The 14,994-nt window shown below is 42.1% G+C and overlaps 1 protein-coding gene across 1 annotated transcript; it reads right to left on the bottom strand.

Annotated features, from left to right (window-relative positions):
• Nucleotides 1-5,690: 5,690 nt before the first annotated feature.
• spry4 (sprouty homolog 4 (Drosophila)) lies at nt 5,691-13,309 on the bottom strand. Its single transcript, XM_030154377.1, has 2 exons — nt 12,953-13,309; nt 5,691-10,237 (listed from the first exon to the last, which is right to left on the bottom strand). The coding sequence occupies exon 2, from the start codon at nt 10,184-10,186 to the stop codon at nt 9,044-9,046; it is 1,143 nt and encodes a 380-aa protein (XP_030010237.1). The 5' UTR covers nt 10,187-10,237; nt 12,953-13,309; the 3' UTR covers nt 5,691-9,043.
• Between the last annotated feature and the right edge of the window lie 1,685 nt (nt 13,310-14,994).

Genomic DNA, 14,994 nt, shown 5'->3' with positions numbered 1-14,994 from the left:
AGATCTGAATGAGAATGAAATTTGTGTGTGTGTGTTTTCTCTTTGAGAGGAGGATGTGAAAGGAATGCAACTGTTCCTTTACACATGTCCACCCCCCTTAGGCAGCCACAGGGCCTGTTGAAAACAGACACGCATCCATGACACACACACACACACACACACACACACACACACATGCAGAGGTTGTGGAATGGAAGGAAGTATCAAACTACACCGGCAGAATACTTATCAAGACTGAGGAGCAAAGCTGCCCATTAAGATTCCAGACTTTCACTGCTTAACTTGTACAATAAGAAAATAATAGGATCGGAATAGAACGGAACAGAATAGAAGAGACTAGGAAGACATTTGGCTTCTACGTTTAAAAATGTGTCTGTGAATTTTCCTCCAAGAATCAGGCCTGTGGTACTGAATCTGGAAAACTGACTTGTGCATTCCTCAGTTGTTTGTCCAAACTTTTCAAACATTCTCTATGAACATTATGCAACAGAAATTCCTGCAGTTACAGGCAAAAGTGCACACTCTGCCCTTTACATACAGAGGTCAACTTAAACTCAATTATAAATATTGTCTGATGTTTTTTTGTGTGTGTTGCCCCTTTCATTGACATCTGTAACTGGTGAAATAAAAGCCCCCCCATGGGGACGGCGTTGGTATAATGGTGGTATAATGGCAGAAGGCAGTAAAGGGCTCTGTGTGGTGGAGGCTCAGTGTGCAGCAGACTGGCAGTGCCTGGTGATAAGAGGCTGCGGCCTGGATGGCCTCTCTGAGGGGAAGTGATGCAAGACAGTAGCTCTTTGTTTAGTGGCATTACTTGGTCCCATGCCAGTGGCCCCACTGAATGAAATGGACCGGTTGGCTTGTTTGCTGCCTGGATGACTGGCTTCATGGTGGACAGGCTGACTGCCTGGATGACTTGCTGGTAGGCAGGCAACTGTGGCACTAAAAATCGTGGCTAATCTCTCTTTTCTCTTCTTTGGCCTTTCTTCCTCTTTTGCCTCAGATTTAAAGAAACAGTTTAGCCATGAACTAGGAAATGTAATTTTCCTTAAAAATGCAGCATGAATGGAATCAGCTGCAGAAAAACTGGAAACTAACAGAGTTAAATTCTTGAGTTCTTGAAGCCGACTCTATAACTTGCACTTGTTTTTCTTAATCTGCTCATAAATGTTATTGTTATTTTTACTAACTATTTATAGTTAAATGTGTCTGCTATTTGTGTTTTAATTGTGAAATCTTTTAACTGTGTGTTGCATTTGCTGCTGCCTATCTTGGCCAGGACTCCCTTGTAAAAGAGGTTCTTAACCCATAAAAACACATTCAGCAACCAGTGACCAAAATCCTCTACTGATCTAAACTGTTGATCCACTAATCCTTTCAATACATGTAAATAATTGGTGAAAAATGCAGTTTGTCATCTTTCCATGGTCATCAGCTATGACCCATTTGAACGTTCAGAGGCTCCATAGAGAACATGGAAACACCGTCATCTTCTACAGCATTGATTCACCAGTAAAACCCATGGAGCTGGAGCAATGACAGTGGATGGAGACACTGGGTTTATGTTCAGTTATTGATATCTTCATTGAAAAACTAACCTTTTCTTCATTTTTCTCTGTTTTCATATAATAACCTTTGAATTTTGAGTTCCATGAGCATCTAAATTAAAATATAATATAATATATCCAAATTAAATATAGAAAAATACATGATTTACTGTGAGAAATGTAAAATACAGAAGATGATATTATAAGAAATGGTGATAAATCACTAAAGAAGGGTTTAATAGTGAAAAAAAGTTCATTTGGGAACTATCACAAAAGTAGAACTGGGTCTTTATGGGTTAATCTCAATGGGATTTTTTCCTGGTTTAATAAAGGTTAAATTAAATAAAAATAAAAAGCACTGGCACTGTTGGATTTTTGATGTAATGGAAGTAAACACAGGTCAGCTTCAGCCCAAACAGGCAATTGTACTCAAAGATGTAAAAAGTTCATCTGTTGCTCTAACAGTATATCACAAAATCAAGTCTTTTTATGGATCAATGGACATAAAATCAGATAAGCTCCTCTGAATCTCTTTGGCTCCCTGCTCTCCTACACCTCCAAAAGTCCCAGCAGCTCCCACTCTTCACCTTTCCCGTTTTTCTTTGCCACTTTCCTAGTGTTGAAATGTGTGTTTTTCCTGCAGCCGAAGCCATCCTGTCACACTTAGGTTCATTTTACTTTTGAATTCCACAGAGGAAAGAGAGGAGGGAGGTGAGGGGGGAGCAGAGAAGGAGATACTTTGTGTGTGTTTGTACATCTGTGCATGTGTGCGTTTGTGGTGGGAGGTGACATGATTTTTCATTCTGCAGGTCGAGATGTGTAGATGGTCCATTTCCACACAGCATTCACTTGCAATTTGTGTCCCATTTATGATCGATGACCATAAATGGATCCTTCCACCACACACCAGTATGTCAACATACATCATGTTATTAATTTGTCACTTTTTAGATATTTTATACATCTTGTTTCTATTCCGTTGTACTACAGCCTCATTCACCACCAAATGTAAATTCCAAAATCTGGCTTTAGCATCCATTTTGCATGAAACATAATACTGTATCTGATTTTGCAAATTTACATGTCAGCATTTTTTTGCAGCCCCATAGTTATTTTTATAACACTATTGACATTTTTGATCCCTGAGGTGTCGCATATAATATGTTTAAAGAGTTTTAAGGAAACATAATAACATGGAGAGTGAAAGGGGTAGAAAGGGGTAAAGAAAAAAGAAAGTGGGGATTTTGTGTGCCTGTTTCGGGGGGTTGTCGGTGGTGAGAGGGGGGTTCAGTTGAGTGCTACACCAGATGTGAAAATGACTTTTGCAATATGTCATCTAAACAGCAAACTGCAGGGGATTTACTTGAGCTAACTTGAAGCACATAAGTGGTGGAAAGTCAAAATTACAGTTAGCTTCTTGAAAATCTCAAACGGATTCCGAGACCAGCTGAGGGGAAACATCATGCAGCGCAGGAAACTGGCATCTGGTTTTCCCCTGTGGCCGCAGAGCATTAGTCTAACACATGCTACCTAAATGAAGATTTATGTGGAAAAGCTGCGGTTTGCCCCTTTAAGGGATATCTCAGGTCACATCGATGTAGGGTGATACAGCAGTACGAGTTCTGCCACTTCTGAAATGCACCAGATAAGAGGACGAACGTAAGATGGGTCAAGTCAGATTGTGTCGCTTAAAGGTTGCTTATGATCCCTCTGCCTTTTGTTTTTGCAACACAACCTCACAAGCTTCTGGTTCACATATATGAAGTGGCTGCGTCCAAAACACATGGCCACATAGTAGGTCACATGTGCCAAATGGAACAAAGTCCCATCCAGCCTGAGGGCCACTGACACACTTTTACTGATTAAAATAACCTCACTGTTATGGTCTGTCACTTCATTTCCACTTTTTTTTTGTAGTATTTTGATGAATGTCCTGAGCAGCTATTGATTAAATGATTAAAGATATGTTTCTCATGGATATTCATGTTACAGTGCCTGCATGTGTAATACATTACCAGCATAACAGAAATACTTTGCCACAACAAAAGCCAATGTGTGTTTGCAGACGTGTGTGTGCGCATGAGTGTGTGCTGGGTGTGACGACCTTATTCTGAACATTGTACGCTAACACTGCACATGAAGCAGAACAGCAGGATATATTAGCTTAAATCTGAACTGGAATAATGAAAAATGATGAAGTAAAAGTGTGCAAAAAATGATTTGAATAGAACTTTTAACTGTGTTTTTCTGTTGTTTTTTCCATTGTGGTCTGCTGTCAGTGGAGCAGCAGGCTAAACCACTGCACAAATGATTATTTGCATGCACAGTTTTTGACCCAGCGCCGGTTCTTCCTCCTCGAATCCGGCCCTCCTATAATGTAGCTGATAATAAATGGTTTCTTCTACACCTGCCTGTGCTGAAGCTTCCTGTGTTGATGATATGTATGTGGCCCGGTGGGGTGGAGATGACAATGTAGGTGTGGAGGAAGTCAAATGCAGGTGTTGGTGTGTGTTTGTCAGTGTGTGTGTGTGTATGTGTGTGTGCGCTGTCCCAGGTGGGTGCTGATAGACCGGCAGGTAAACAGGCAGGTTGGTCTCTGATCTCACCTGTTGGAACAGACACAGCAGCGCCTGCAGGGCTTCAGCAGCGGAAACAAGTTCTTTATGTGATGCTACAAGGCCAGGTCAGCTCTTCTTTTCGTCTCTTGACTGTTCTTATTCTCTCCTTTTCACCTCAGCAATTCTTCTATCTAACGTCTTGCCCACTTTCCTTTCTTGACATCTCTTCATCCTCTTTTGTCTGATTTCTTACCCCTACATTTGCTTTTTGTCTTTCATCGTTGTCCCCCCCCCCCTTTTTTTTTTTTTCTTGTCTCCCAGGTGCACTTTGGTAAACACCCAGGAAAGAAGCGTGGAAGGGAAGCAGGAGGAGGCCAATGAGGGGATGAGGAACGCCCCGGGGTAACAGCAGCACAGGTGGGCCGGCGGGTGGAGGGTGACGACAGTGTGTGTGTGTGCGCGTGTGTGTGTGTGTGTGTGTGTGTGTGTGTGTGTGAGAGAGAGAGAGACAACAGGATTTTGTGTGCACTCCAGCCTCATAAGGAGGTGCTTTAGAGAGAAAGGAATGTTACACATCCAGATTATAACAGACCACCCCTATAAACTAGAGGGAAGTCAGTTTAACCTGTGAGTCAGACACACACACACACACACACACACACACACACTGCTGCCTTCAAGCTTTTTCTCTGATACAAAGTGACAATCTGACTGCTCCATATATCACATTACACCGTCCAGAGGAAGTCTGCATTCGAATGATTTCCTGTTACTTATGTAATGTTTTCTTTCTGTAAACAGTTTAAGGTCAAGCAGCTTTATTTGGCCCTCACTGGCCTAGTTGTGAGAGCTATACATTCAGACACAGGAAGGGGGGGCTTCAGGAAGTCCACGTGTTGATGTCAAACAACTAAAGCCTCTAAATGTCCTCATATAAAGTAAGTGATAAGATTGTAATTTTAACAGCCTCTAACAACAAAGAAACCTGCATAAAAAAGATTCTAAAGGCAGAAGAAAACCTGAAAATTTAACATCCACTTTCAATAACCTAAGAAAGGGTTTCAAAGGAATGAAGCTTATTAAGCTTCATCTGGGAAATTCTTGCAGTTTCTGTGTTTAACATGGATCTAAAAGAACTTAAACTTAATCATTTTAAACCTGTCTCAAACCTGACCTTAACCATTATGAAAGGTTTTTTACCAAAAACCTGTAAAAATGTTAGCTTAGTTTACTTTTTTTCATGATTAATCTAATATTGAGCAAAGTTGGGTCTCACTGTTAAAATTAAAGTTTATAATGAATGAGAGAAGTATGTCACAGTTTTGTGAGTCCTTGGAAGGTAGAAATGATAATAATAATAATAATAATAATAATAATAATAATAATAGTAATATTTGCCCATTTTTGTATCGAGACACAAAAGATGAGCAAACATTTTCCACATTGACTGTAATGTCAGAGTGCATTCATACTCAAAATCCCACGCTGTGTATCTCTATATTTAAGCTCACTCTGATGATTATGTATGTTGTGTGTGTGTTGATGCATGTCTGCTTGACAAAAAAGGAATGACACCAAAGCCAAGTATATTTAACAATATATATTTCCATTGTCAAGGTACATTCCATTTCGACATAAGCTTTCTTCACAAACAAAAAGTTGGCATCTAAATAAATACTATATAAAATAGAACTTCAAAATAAATATATCTATAAAGGGAACCTTTTATATGAGAGATTTTTTTCTTTTTGTTATATCTAAACAAAACAAAAGCACAGATCTCGTTTCTGAATCCCCAACATTGACATTGCAAAGGCAAAAATGGAATGGAGTAGCATCATCCAGCTGTATGAGACTTTTCCTCTTGTTTGGGTTGAAAATAATAATAATAATAATAAAAAAAAAAAACATATCATGCCCACAAATGAGCGACACAAAAGGTAAGGGTATGGGCGTGTAAAAGTCACAGCATTGTAGCAAAAAAGGAGAAAAAAAGTTGTATCATTGAGTTGTCACTGTTGGTGATTAATTGTTGAACAGGCTAGCGAGCACATGTATAAAGTATAAAGCTAATGGGAGCAAAGAACGTTATTCTTGCAGTGATTGAGAAAGGGAATAAAGGGAGAAAACTGCTGTTGAGAAAGAGGTTCACTGGTGAAAAAGATGGCACTTGAACACAGCTCGAGAGGAGAAAAAACAAAGAAAAGAGCGAGAGAAAATGTGGAGAAAGAGAGACAGACTTGTCTTTCTCTCCCTCCTCTGTGGTATGACAAGTTTATGCACAGCAGCTGTGTTTGTCAATCAAGGCCAGGGGTGTTTGTTGGACAATTTCTCAGTGAGGAAGGAGGGAAGGAGGGGTGGAAGAGAGGTAGAGAAAAAGAAGCATGAAAGAGTATTGGAAAAAAAAAAAAAAAAAAAAAAAAACAAGCTATAGAGCCGAGACACTGAGCGCTAACAGCAGGAAATGGGTTGATCCGGATAGGGTAGATTGTGTTCCCTGTGTGGATTCAATGAGTCCACAGTCTTTAGGACTCGGGGAAGAACCAGGGAATTAGCTTAGCCTCTCGACTGCTAATGAGCCATGGATAGCATAAACAGTAGGGCTTTTTTTTAACTATTTTTTTTTATTGCCGGGCACACTTTTCTAAATTAAGTGCCTGTGATAGAAAGACCTGTCATTTTTGTTACCCCGTCCCTAATCTTCCCCTCGTCGCCTTCCATCTTTTCCTCACAACTTCAAAAACATTTTATTCTTACCCTCAAAATATATATATCTAATATATTCTCTATATATTTTGTACTGAATTGTAGTTATAATGTACCATGCAATCTTTCAAGGACATTTAAAAGTCTCTTCTAAAGAACACAAATGTTGTGAAACTATTTACAGCAAATAACATTTCACCTGCATAGCTCTATTTCTAAATATATTGTCAAAACATTTGTGATTTTTGCTCCCCACCTCCCTGTACTAGGCCTTTGCCTAGTCACACACAATCATTCTCAGTTTTGGCACCTTTCTCTCAGAATGAATTGCTAGGTTTTGAAAATATTGCCTCATACATTCAAGACTAAGGACAGTGTTTTTTTTTTCTTTCCTTTGTTTTTCCTGTGTGATATCAGCTTTGTGCAACAAGACAAATACAGGTATGAGCAGGTTAATGGAAGTTAAGGATCCAAATGTGAAAAGAGAGGTGTGTTATGGAGCAACAAAGACTGTATCCCTTTATGCCAAACAGAAAAAAGGCCATCTGTGTTAAAGGCTAGTATGCCTTTAAGAACTAACTACCTTCAACTCTATTTGGCAAGAGTGCATAACAACTGTGATCACTCAGACAGCAAAAAACATGCTACTGGACACTAGCTTCCTTTGGCAAAGTCCTAGGAACTTCATGCAAGCCACAAAAATAGACTTTAAGAATAAAAGATAGACTATCCGACTAATGCAGCTATGCAGCAGAATGATTAGACTTTGATGAAGACACTCGAGTGTGTATGTGTATGTATGTGTGTGTAGAGGGTGGCTGGGGGTGTGGACTAAATGTAGTGCACGCCAACGTAATGTGAGATAGCTGAGGTGGTTAATACTGTGCTTTAGTACATCCTTTAAGGGGTTGCGTCTTCCTAAAAAGGTTGTGCAAGTGGCAGGTTGATTTTGACTAAGGCTGACAAGATACAAACACAACAACTTTGCTTTGCCGTTTCTCCTCCTCCTCTTCCTCCTCACTCTCACTCACTTGCCTCCCCACTCCTGTAGAAAAAACATTATTTTCTGGCCATTTTGTCTCTTACTTAGCTTACTCGTTTTAAATTATTCACTATTGCCTTTTTCGCCCCTAAATGTGTCTTTGCCGCCATGTGCAAAGAGGAAGTAGACTAGGCTCTTAGGCAGTTTTAAAATCAGCATGCTATAGGCCAAGTTCTATAGTGGATTACTGTAACAGTCCCTGAGAAGGTTGGGTGTACTTTTTATACATTTCTCTACGACACATCGACTTCTAGCACGATGGGTAACCATTAGACTAGAGCATGCAGGTCATGACATGCATTACCTCTGAGGTGATTGGTGAACAGCATTCAAAATCTTTAAGAAGGTCTGGTTTTTCGCCCTAAAAACTTACAATAAAGTGATTTTCGCTCTGTCACCTGCAGTAAAACTGCATACACATGGTACAGAGTGAGAATTATGGGAAATTACAGTTATTCTAAAGTCTGAAAATGTTTGTTATTACAGCTCCTCTGCGGAGATAGAAACTTTGAGATCAAATGTTAGCAATACCAAGCTAGCATCTTTAAGCTATAAGAGGAAGAATGGCGACACTAAGAGATGGTGATCATCATAATAGTGGAGAGAGTGAGTGAGTTAAGTGATGGTTTCACTCCTGCTGTAGCCTGTCATGAAGCCACAGTATAGGTAATCACTTGTTTTCATGTTTGTTCAGACAGAGGGACACCGGGCTGTGCTTTTGGGGGTGGGAGGGGAGGTGGACAGATATTTATCTCCATAATATAACTTCGGTGTTATCAGAGGATCAGCAACCAGCTTCTGGTTAGTTACCATTACAAAAATTAGCTGACAAAATACAGAGCAGCAGAGAGGTACAATGACTTTGTGCCTTCAGCCATCTTTTGAAAAACACAAGTCCCACAGTCTAGTCTCTTCTTCTAATGTCACTCTGACAGGAGACAATTCTCAAGAGGGCCTGTTAGTTATTCCTATTGGCCAACTCTGTCAGATCAGGCCTGTTCTCATCCTCCACCCTTTTCAACATAGGTAAAGAAGCCATTTAAGTACCTTTGTTTTACAAGTCATCTTCCAGCAGATTAATGGGGTAGTTTAAGGGATTTTGGATTGTCCTATCCATAGAGAACAAGCGAGTACTGCACGGTCTTGTCCATTTTATCAGTGAGGCCCTCACCGGCCACTTTGGTCCAGTATCATGACCCCTGCTGCTGCTTCTCTAGTGTCCCGACTTTAGCTTCCACACCTCCGTTTTTACACACATTCACGCCACCCTGCGAGTTCTTGCAGCGGCAGCCGGGCCTGCTTACATTGTCGTAACACTTCTGTCCCAGTTTGGCCAAGCCCATAGCTGGCAGGTAGCAGACCAGGCAGGGCAGGACAAAGGAAAGGGCAGCCATGAAGGACCAGCGTGCGCAGCAGTTGGCCTGAGAACACGAGCAGGGCTTGTCAGCACAGGAACCCTCGTCGTCCTCATCCTCGGTGCAGTGGTAGAAGATTCCTTTAACCAGGCACATGCAGGTGGCTGTATCCACCAGGCTCTGAGCAGAGCACAGGCACTCCTGGTTGCAGACCCAGCAAGAGGGTAGGGTTCGGGGGAGTGTACACTCCGTGCATCTGCACTTCCCGCAGTGCTCACAAAGAAGGAGGTGCTTCTTCTCGGCTGGGGAGGAAGGAATCAATGCCAACCCCTGCTGGCTGGTGGGTGGGCACGGACCTCCTGTAGTCATCTTTGGAGACTTGAGGTCCAGAGATTTAGAGGAGGAGGAGCAGGAGGAAGCGGAAGAAGAGGAGGTGAGGACTTTAGATTCAGAGGAAGTGAAGCAGCCAGGAGTTCGGGTGGTGATTGTGTTGACAGCACCCTGGTGAGGGTGCAGGTTTGGGTGGTGGTCCACCGTCGGGGTGGGTGCAGCATGGTCCAACAGCCTCTGATCAGATGATGTACTGCTGCTGCTGCTGATGGAGCTGGGCCTCCCACTGAAGGAAATCCAAGGGTGGGTGGTGGTGTCCTGGTGATGGTGGGACTCACACCTGCCCTGCTGGTGGTGCTGCTGTTGGTGATTGTGATGATGGTTATTGTTCGCCCCCAGGAAGGTCTCTTGATTCTGGCCTAACCAGGTGATTCTGCGGTTCATAGTCTTCTGGCTCGGGGGCTGCTGGGAGACGACGGCAGGGCTGTCGATGTAGTCATTCTCCACATGCGATGACTTTATCTGGTCGATGGGGTAGATGGTGAGGGGATGCTGCAGGCGGCCATAAGGCACCCGACTGTCCAGAAGGGGCTGAGAAATAAGGGAGGAGGACACTCCGGGAATGTGGTGGGGAACCCTGGACTCCATGTGTAGGCCGGTGCCTCGCACGTCTTCACTCTAAAGCAGCATCTAGCAATACTGCACAGAAAGAGACAGAAGACATGGTTTTTAGTTGTTTGTTTCCACTTGTTCCATTTTCTGATCCGTTACCCCTTAAAACACATTTGATCTTTTTTTTTCTTTTTAAACAATGGATTACAAAGGAAAGTGGAAAGCGTGGAAAGGGGGAAGTGTTATCATAATGCTGCCCTGAAAATAACATTCTGTCACGAGCTGTCTGCTGTATTTTGACTAACCAGGCTATCTATAAATATAATGTGAGTACAAACACCCTGCTTTCATTTCTATTTCTTAAACTGAACCATGATGGCCACATAGACTCAAACCTTAAGCTTTGATGGAATTATAAGGGAAATCAACAGCATGTTCTCAACCTTGAATTTATTTTATTTTTGCAAACTTGAATATGTTAGTATTTAAATGGACAGTTTTTCCATCTGTGGCACAATGTCCTTCTCATCAGTTAAATTTTACTGTTTTATGATTTTAATAAAACTGAACCAGATTCATTAACTATTGAGATCACTTGATTCATATTCAAGATGTGTGTCACACATAAAATTGACAGTTATTGCAACTAGCTTATCACACTCAAGGGACTGATTCAATCCTACAAACCAAAGAACTGCAGACTCTGAAACAAACCCCCCTTTTGCTCCATTCTGTATCCCTGCAAAATCTCAATGTAGAGTAACCAAACGGTTGTGATTTTTAGACTGAATACCAACAGGGTTTCAAACCTCCTCCTTTCTAACTTTGACATTAGAACAATAGAAGTTGGGCTCTCATCGCCTCCCTTCCAAAGAGCAGGGAGCACCAGAGAGCAGGGCTTGCATGCAAAAGACCTGAAGATGCAAAACAAGGCAAAGCAAAGAGAGGAAAAGGTTGCCAAAAAAGGGACTTCAACAAATGCAAGGGCTAAAGGAAGTGAGGCTTTAGTATAAAATGATATAATAATCTGACTGTTATTAACTAAAAATGGACTAACATATTTTTATATGATCCCCTACAGTTTTTCCCAAAGTAAGTAAGTGAATGCCTTAACAAACATAGTAGGCAGAATATTATAATGCAGTTCATTGGAGAAGTCAGAACAGACCTGCCTCAGAATTTGTGAATGAAATGTAATGAAGTGCAGGTTTTTGTGAATGAAAGCTGCTGGCTGCCCTCGGTGTTGCAAGCATGAATCAGTGAGGCTCCCGTCATTATGAGCCTCAGTGAAAAAAAGGTTTCATCCATTTCATCAATGAGCGCTCGTCAGCAGGCAAACACCTAACCTACTTCACCAAAACTACAGAAAAAAAAAAAAAAGATTAATTGACTAGAAACGGCGGAGCACATCCGTCATTACCACTGACCTATATCTGCAGTGTTTTCTTACCTTATTTGCAAAATAACCCGCGACTTAAACTAAGACCTTCTGCATTTTCCATATGCATTTCATTTTTTCAGAGTTTTCTATCCACATTAAAATATGATCACCATCAAAATATCCCTGAGACTCACCACATATTCACAGTACATTAACCTATTTGTTGTCAAATATGTGTCAGGAGCGTGTTTTGCTCGTGTTTGAGTCCTACTTTCCTCAGATTTACAAAATCTGTGTTGAGAAACCTGTTGCGACACTGCTGGCACCGAGACAAACGCTTGTGATCGTCAAATCTAGACCATTATGAGCTCCAAGCCGGAACTGAGCGCGTGCGTGTGCGCGCGTTGGTGCATGTGTTCTGTGCCTGTGTGTGCGTGTGTGCGTGCGCGCCCGCGTCCCTCCCTTCAATATGTGAATGGACTGAGTCATAAAAAACCGGAGGCGGCCGCTCGGCATACTCAAATAGCATGTTTATATAGATATTGTGACCGTGTATTCAACGCCTTGTGGTTAATATGTGGAAAGGGACAAAAGTACAAGGCTGATAAAGTGGCTGGTACACTGTGTGCCACCACTCACACGGCCGTGGGCTAGTTTTCATCGGCAGCAGTTAAGTGCGTAGTTTGATCCAAACCCTGGACGCAATCGTCGGCGGCGGAGAAGGTTTGATTTAAGACGCATTTCAGACTGTATTTAGACAGATCGGATTATAGGAGGAAAAATCGCAGATGTAATAGTAAAACACCTGACACAACCGACATGGTGTACCAAAGCAAACGGCCAATGCAGAGACACAGAAAGAGAGAGAGAGAGAGAGAGAGAGAGAGAGAGGACTAGACACGCAACCGAACAAGCCGAGAAATAAAATGTACACGGCTGGAGTTTAGACAGATCCACAGACACGGCTGGAAATAAAGCTGCGCTCCTCCGTCTCCAATCACGACACTTGCGTAAAAAAAAAAGTCGTGTCTTTGCGTCAGTTGAAATCTGCTATCAATCGCTATTTCGCCGTTAAACCGTGTATATAAAACACGACATATCCTCCACCACCCCCCTTCTCACTCTCTCTCTCTCTCCCCAATCCGTGCGCCTTCAACCTTGCTTTCGGAACGAAATCGGTAGTTAAATATTGACTCTTAAAAAGCAAACACGGGTCGGAAACAGCTTGTTGCAAAATAGAGTTTACAAGAGCGTCTTCATGCCTGCGATCCGACGGACTGAGAGCGATAAAGAAGCCGGAGTCGACGCTTCGTGCAACCGGTCACACACACATATATATACACACACACACACATACACTCTCCTAAGTTCAGAACATGTAAGGAAAGGGGAAAACACAGGCTGGAAATGCCATCTCTTACCGTGTTTCAGGGTAAAACTGTCATCTCTTCGGTGCGTACCACGTTTGCGCGCAGACTATAGTCCAATCCGAGAGCGTGAATAGCTCCCAAAAATGTAGTATGAAATAAGTCCAAGTGTTGGGAAATAATATGAGCAAAGGTATAGACGAGGAGAGTGCGGGTCTCCGGCACTATTCTCCACTCTCTGGTGCGTAAAAGGCGACTGCGGTTGTGGACGCAGAGCTTTGGATATGATGTTGCAACCACCAAGGGGGAGGGAAGTGAGTTTTTATGAATGGGAGGGTAGAGGAAAGGAAAAAGGACGGCACTGCACAGATGCCTCGGCTTTTTTTTTTTTTCTTGTGAATGGGAGGGTAGAGCGACTCGGGAGGGCTGAAATGCGGAGGTTACATTTTTATGAATGGGGAGGACTCCGAATGGCATTGCGCACGCGCGATGCCGAGATTTTTATGAATGGGAAGAAATGGCGAATGAGGCGTGTGTGTATGTATGTGTGTGTGTGAAGAGAGGGGGGTGAGAGAATGAGGAGGTGGGGGCTTTTTTTGGTCACAAGGGCAATGTCAGGCCTGATTTCCATAAAGAGACGGCTCATCGGCTTGTGGTGCCACTGTCGCTTTATTTTAGTCCGTTAATTTATTTATCCGTGCGTGCAACCGCTCGCGTTTCCTGCTATATAAAGGAGACGTGATTACACCGGAGGTATTATGATCACGGTGATGATGGTGGTATTGTGTAATAGATGTGAGGGAGAGCGAGATGTGAGTGGGCTAAAGCTGCAATGAATTAATTCCTGGCAAATCTGATCTCCTGTATTCTTCCGATTCTGATCAAATGCCATTAAAACAGTGAGCAGGCCAACAAACACATTCATCTGAAGCTGGAGTTGGAATCCAAATACATGCACTGTTTCTTTTTTTTAATGAGTGTATGAGTGTGTGTGTTGTTTTTTTTTTGTTTTTTTTTACAGTGTTAAAGATCAAATAATAGGATCTTCCTTTGTGTGTGTGTCCTCTGTTTTATCTAAAGGCGTTTATTGCGAACAAGGACGTGCCCTTCCTTCCTCTGCAACAATGTGAGGTATGACTACAGCTTCTATGGTAGTGTAAAAAAAAAAAAAAAAAAAAAAAAAAAAAAAACAGAGGAGAGGAGGAAGAGATGGGGGAGGGGGTTATAACGCCTACCCCTGAAACGCAAACCAGCATGAGGGCAGGCAGGATTCACAAAAGGACAGGATGTTGTTGATTTGTACCGAAACCACACGGAGGAAATGAGTGTGAATTTCCTTTCTCTGACATCCCAGTGTGTGTGTGTGTGTGTGTGTGTGTGTGTGTGTGTACCCCCCTCTCCTCCCAACCCCCCCCCCCACCACCACCACCACCACCACCACCACCACCCTCCTTCTCCTCCTCCACCCTGCCTTCCTCCCTCCCTCCCTCCCTCCCTCCCCTCCTTCAGTCCAGGGCCTTTTAACCAGTCAAAGGTTAACAGTCTCTCCATTATCCGTTTTCTCATATCTCCATGGCAACCACTACACATCCAAATATGGATTATTGTTTCTTAGACAGAGACAGAAAAGGAACAAGAACATTTAATTCAGTTGTTTTTGGATGTCTTATAAGTGAGGATTATACTGAATATATGGTTAATGGCGTATTTTAAAATTGAGTTGAACATCAGCTGGATGAGTCACATTGTATTGTATTTCATGTATTTCATGGCTTTTAACCCTTTCATGCATAGTGGTCACTACAGTGGACATTTATTCTCCAGCTGTCCTCTTATATATTCATAAGTTTTGTTGTTTTAGTTCCATATCAGCCAACACAGAGGACGCTTTTGCACCATGCCATACACTGACATTCATACCATTACATTCTTTTTACATCTTATCTGCATGAAGTTCATAATAACTAGTATTAGAGTATGTTAAAAATGTGAGAAAAGATCAGATTAGCTGCATGAAAAATGTTTTTATTTCATAGTTTTCAAACACTATCTCATTTTCTGATCATGGGTTGTTTTTTTTTCTTCAAAAATTAAAT

This window comes from Sphaeramia orbicularis, chromosome 14, assembly GCF_902148855.1.
Source record: "Sphaeramia orbicularis chromosome 14, fSphaOr1.1, whole genome shotgun sequence".
Taxonomy (NCBI): Eukaryota; Metazoa; Chordata; class Actinopteri; order Kurtiformes; family Apogonidae; genus Sphaeramia; species Sphaeramia orbicularis.
This window is presented reverse-complemented; position numbering and strand designations above follow the sequence as displayed.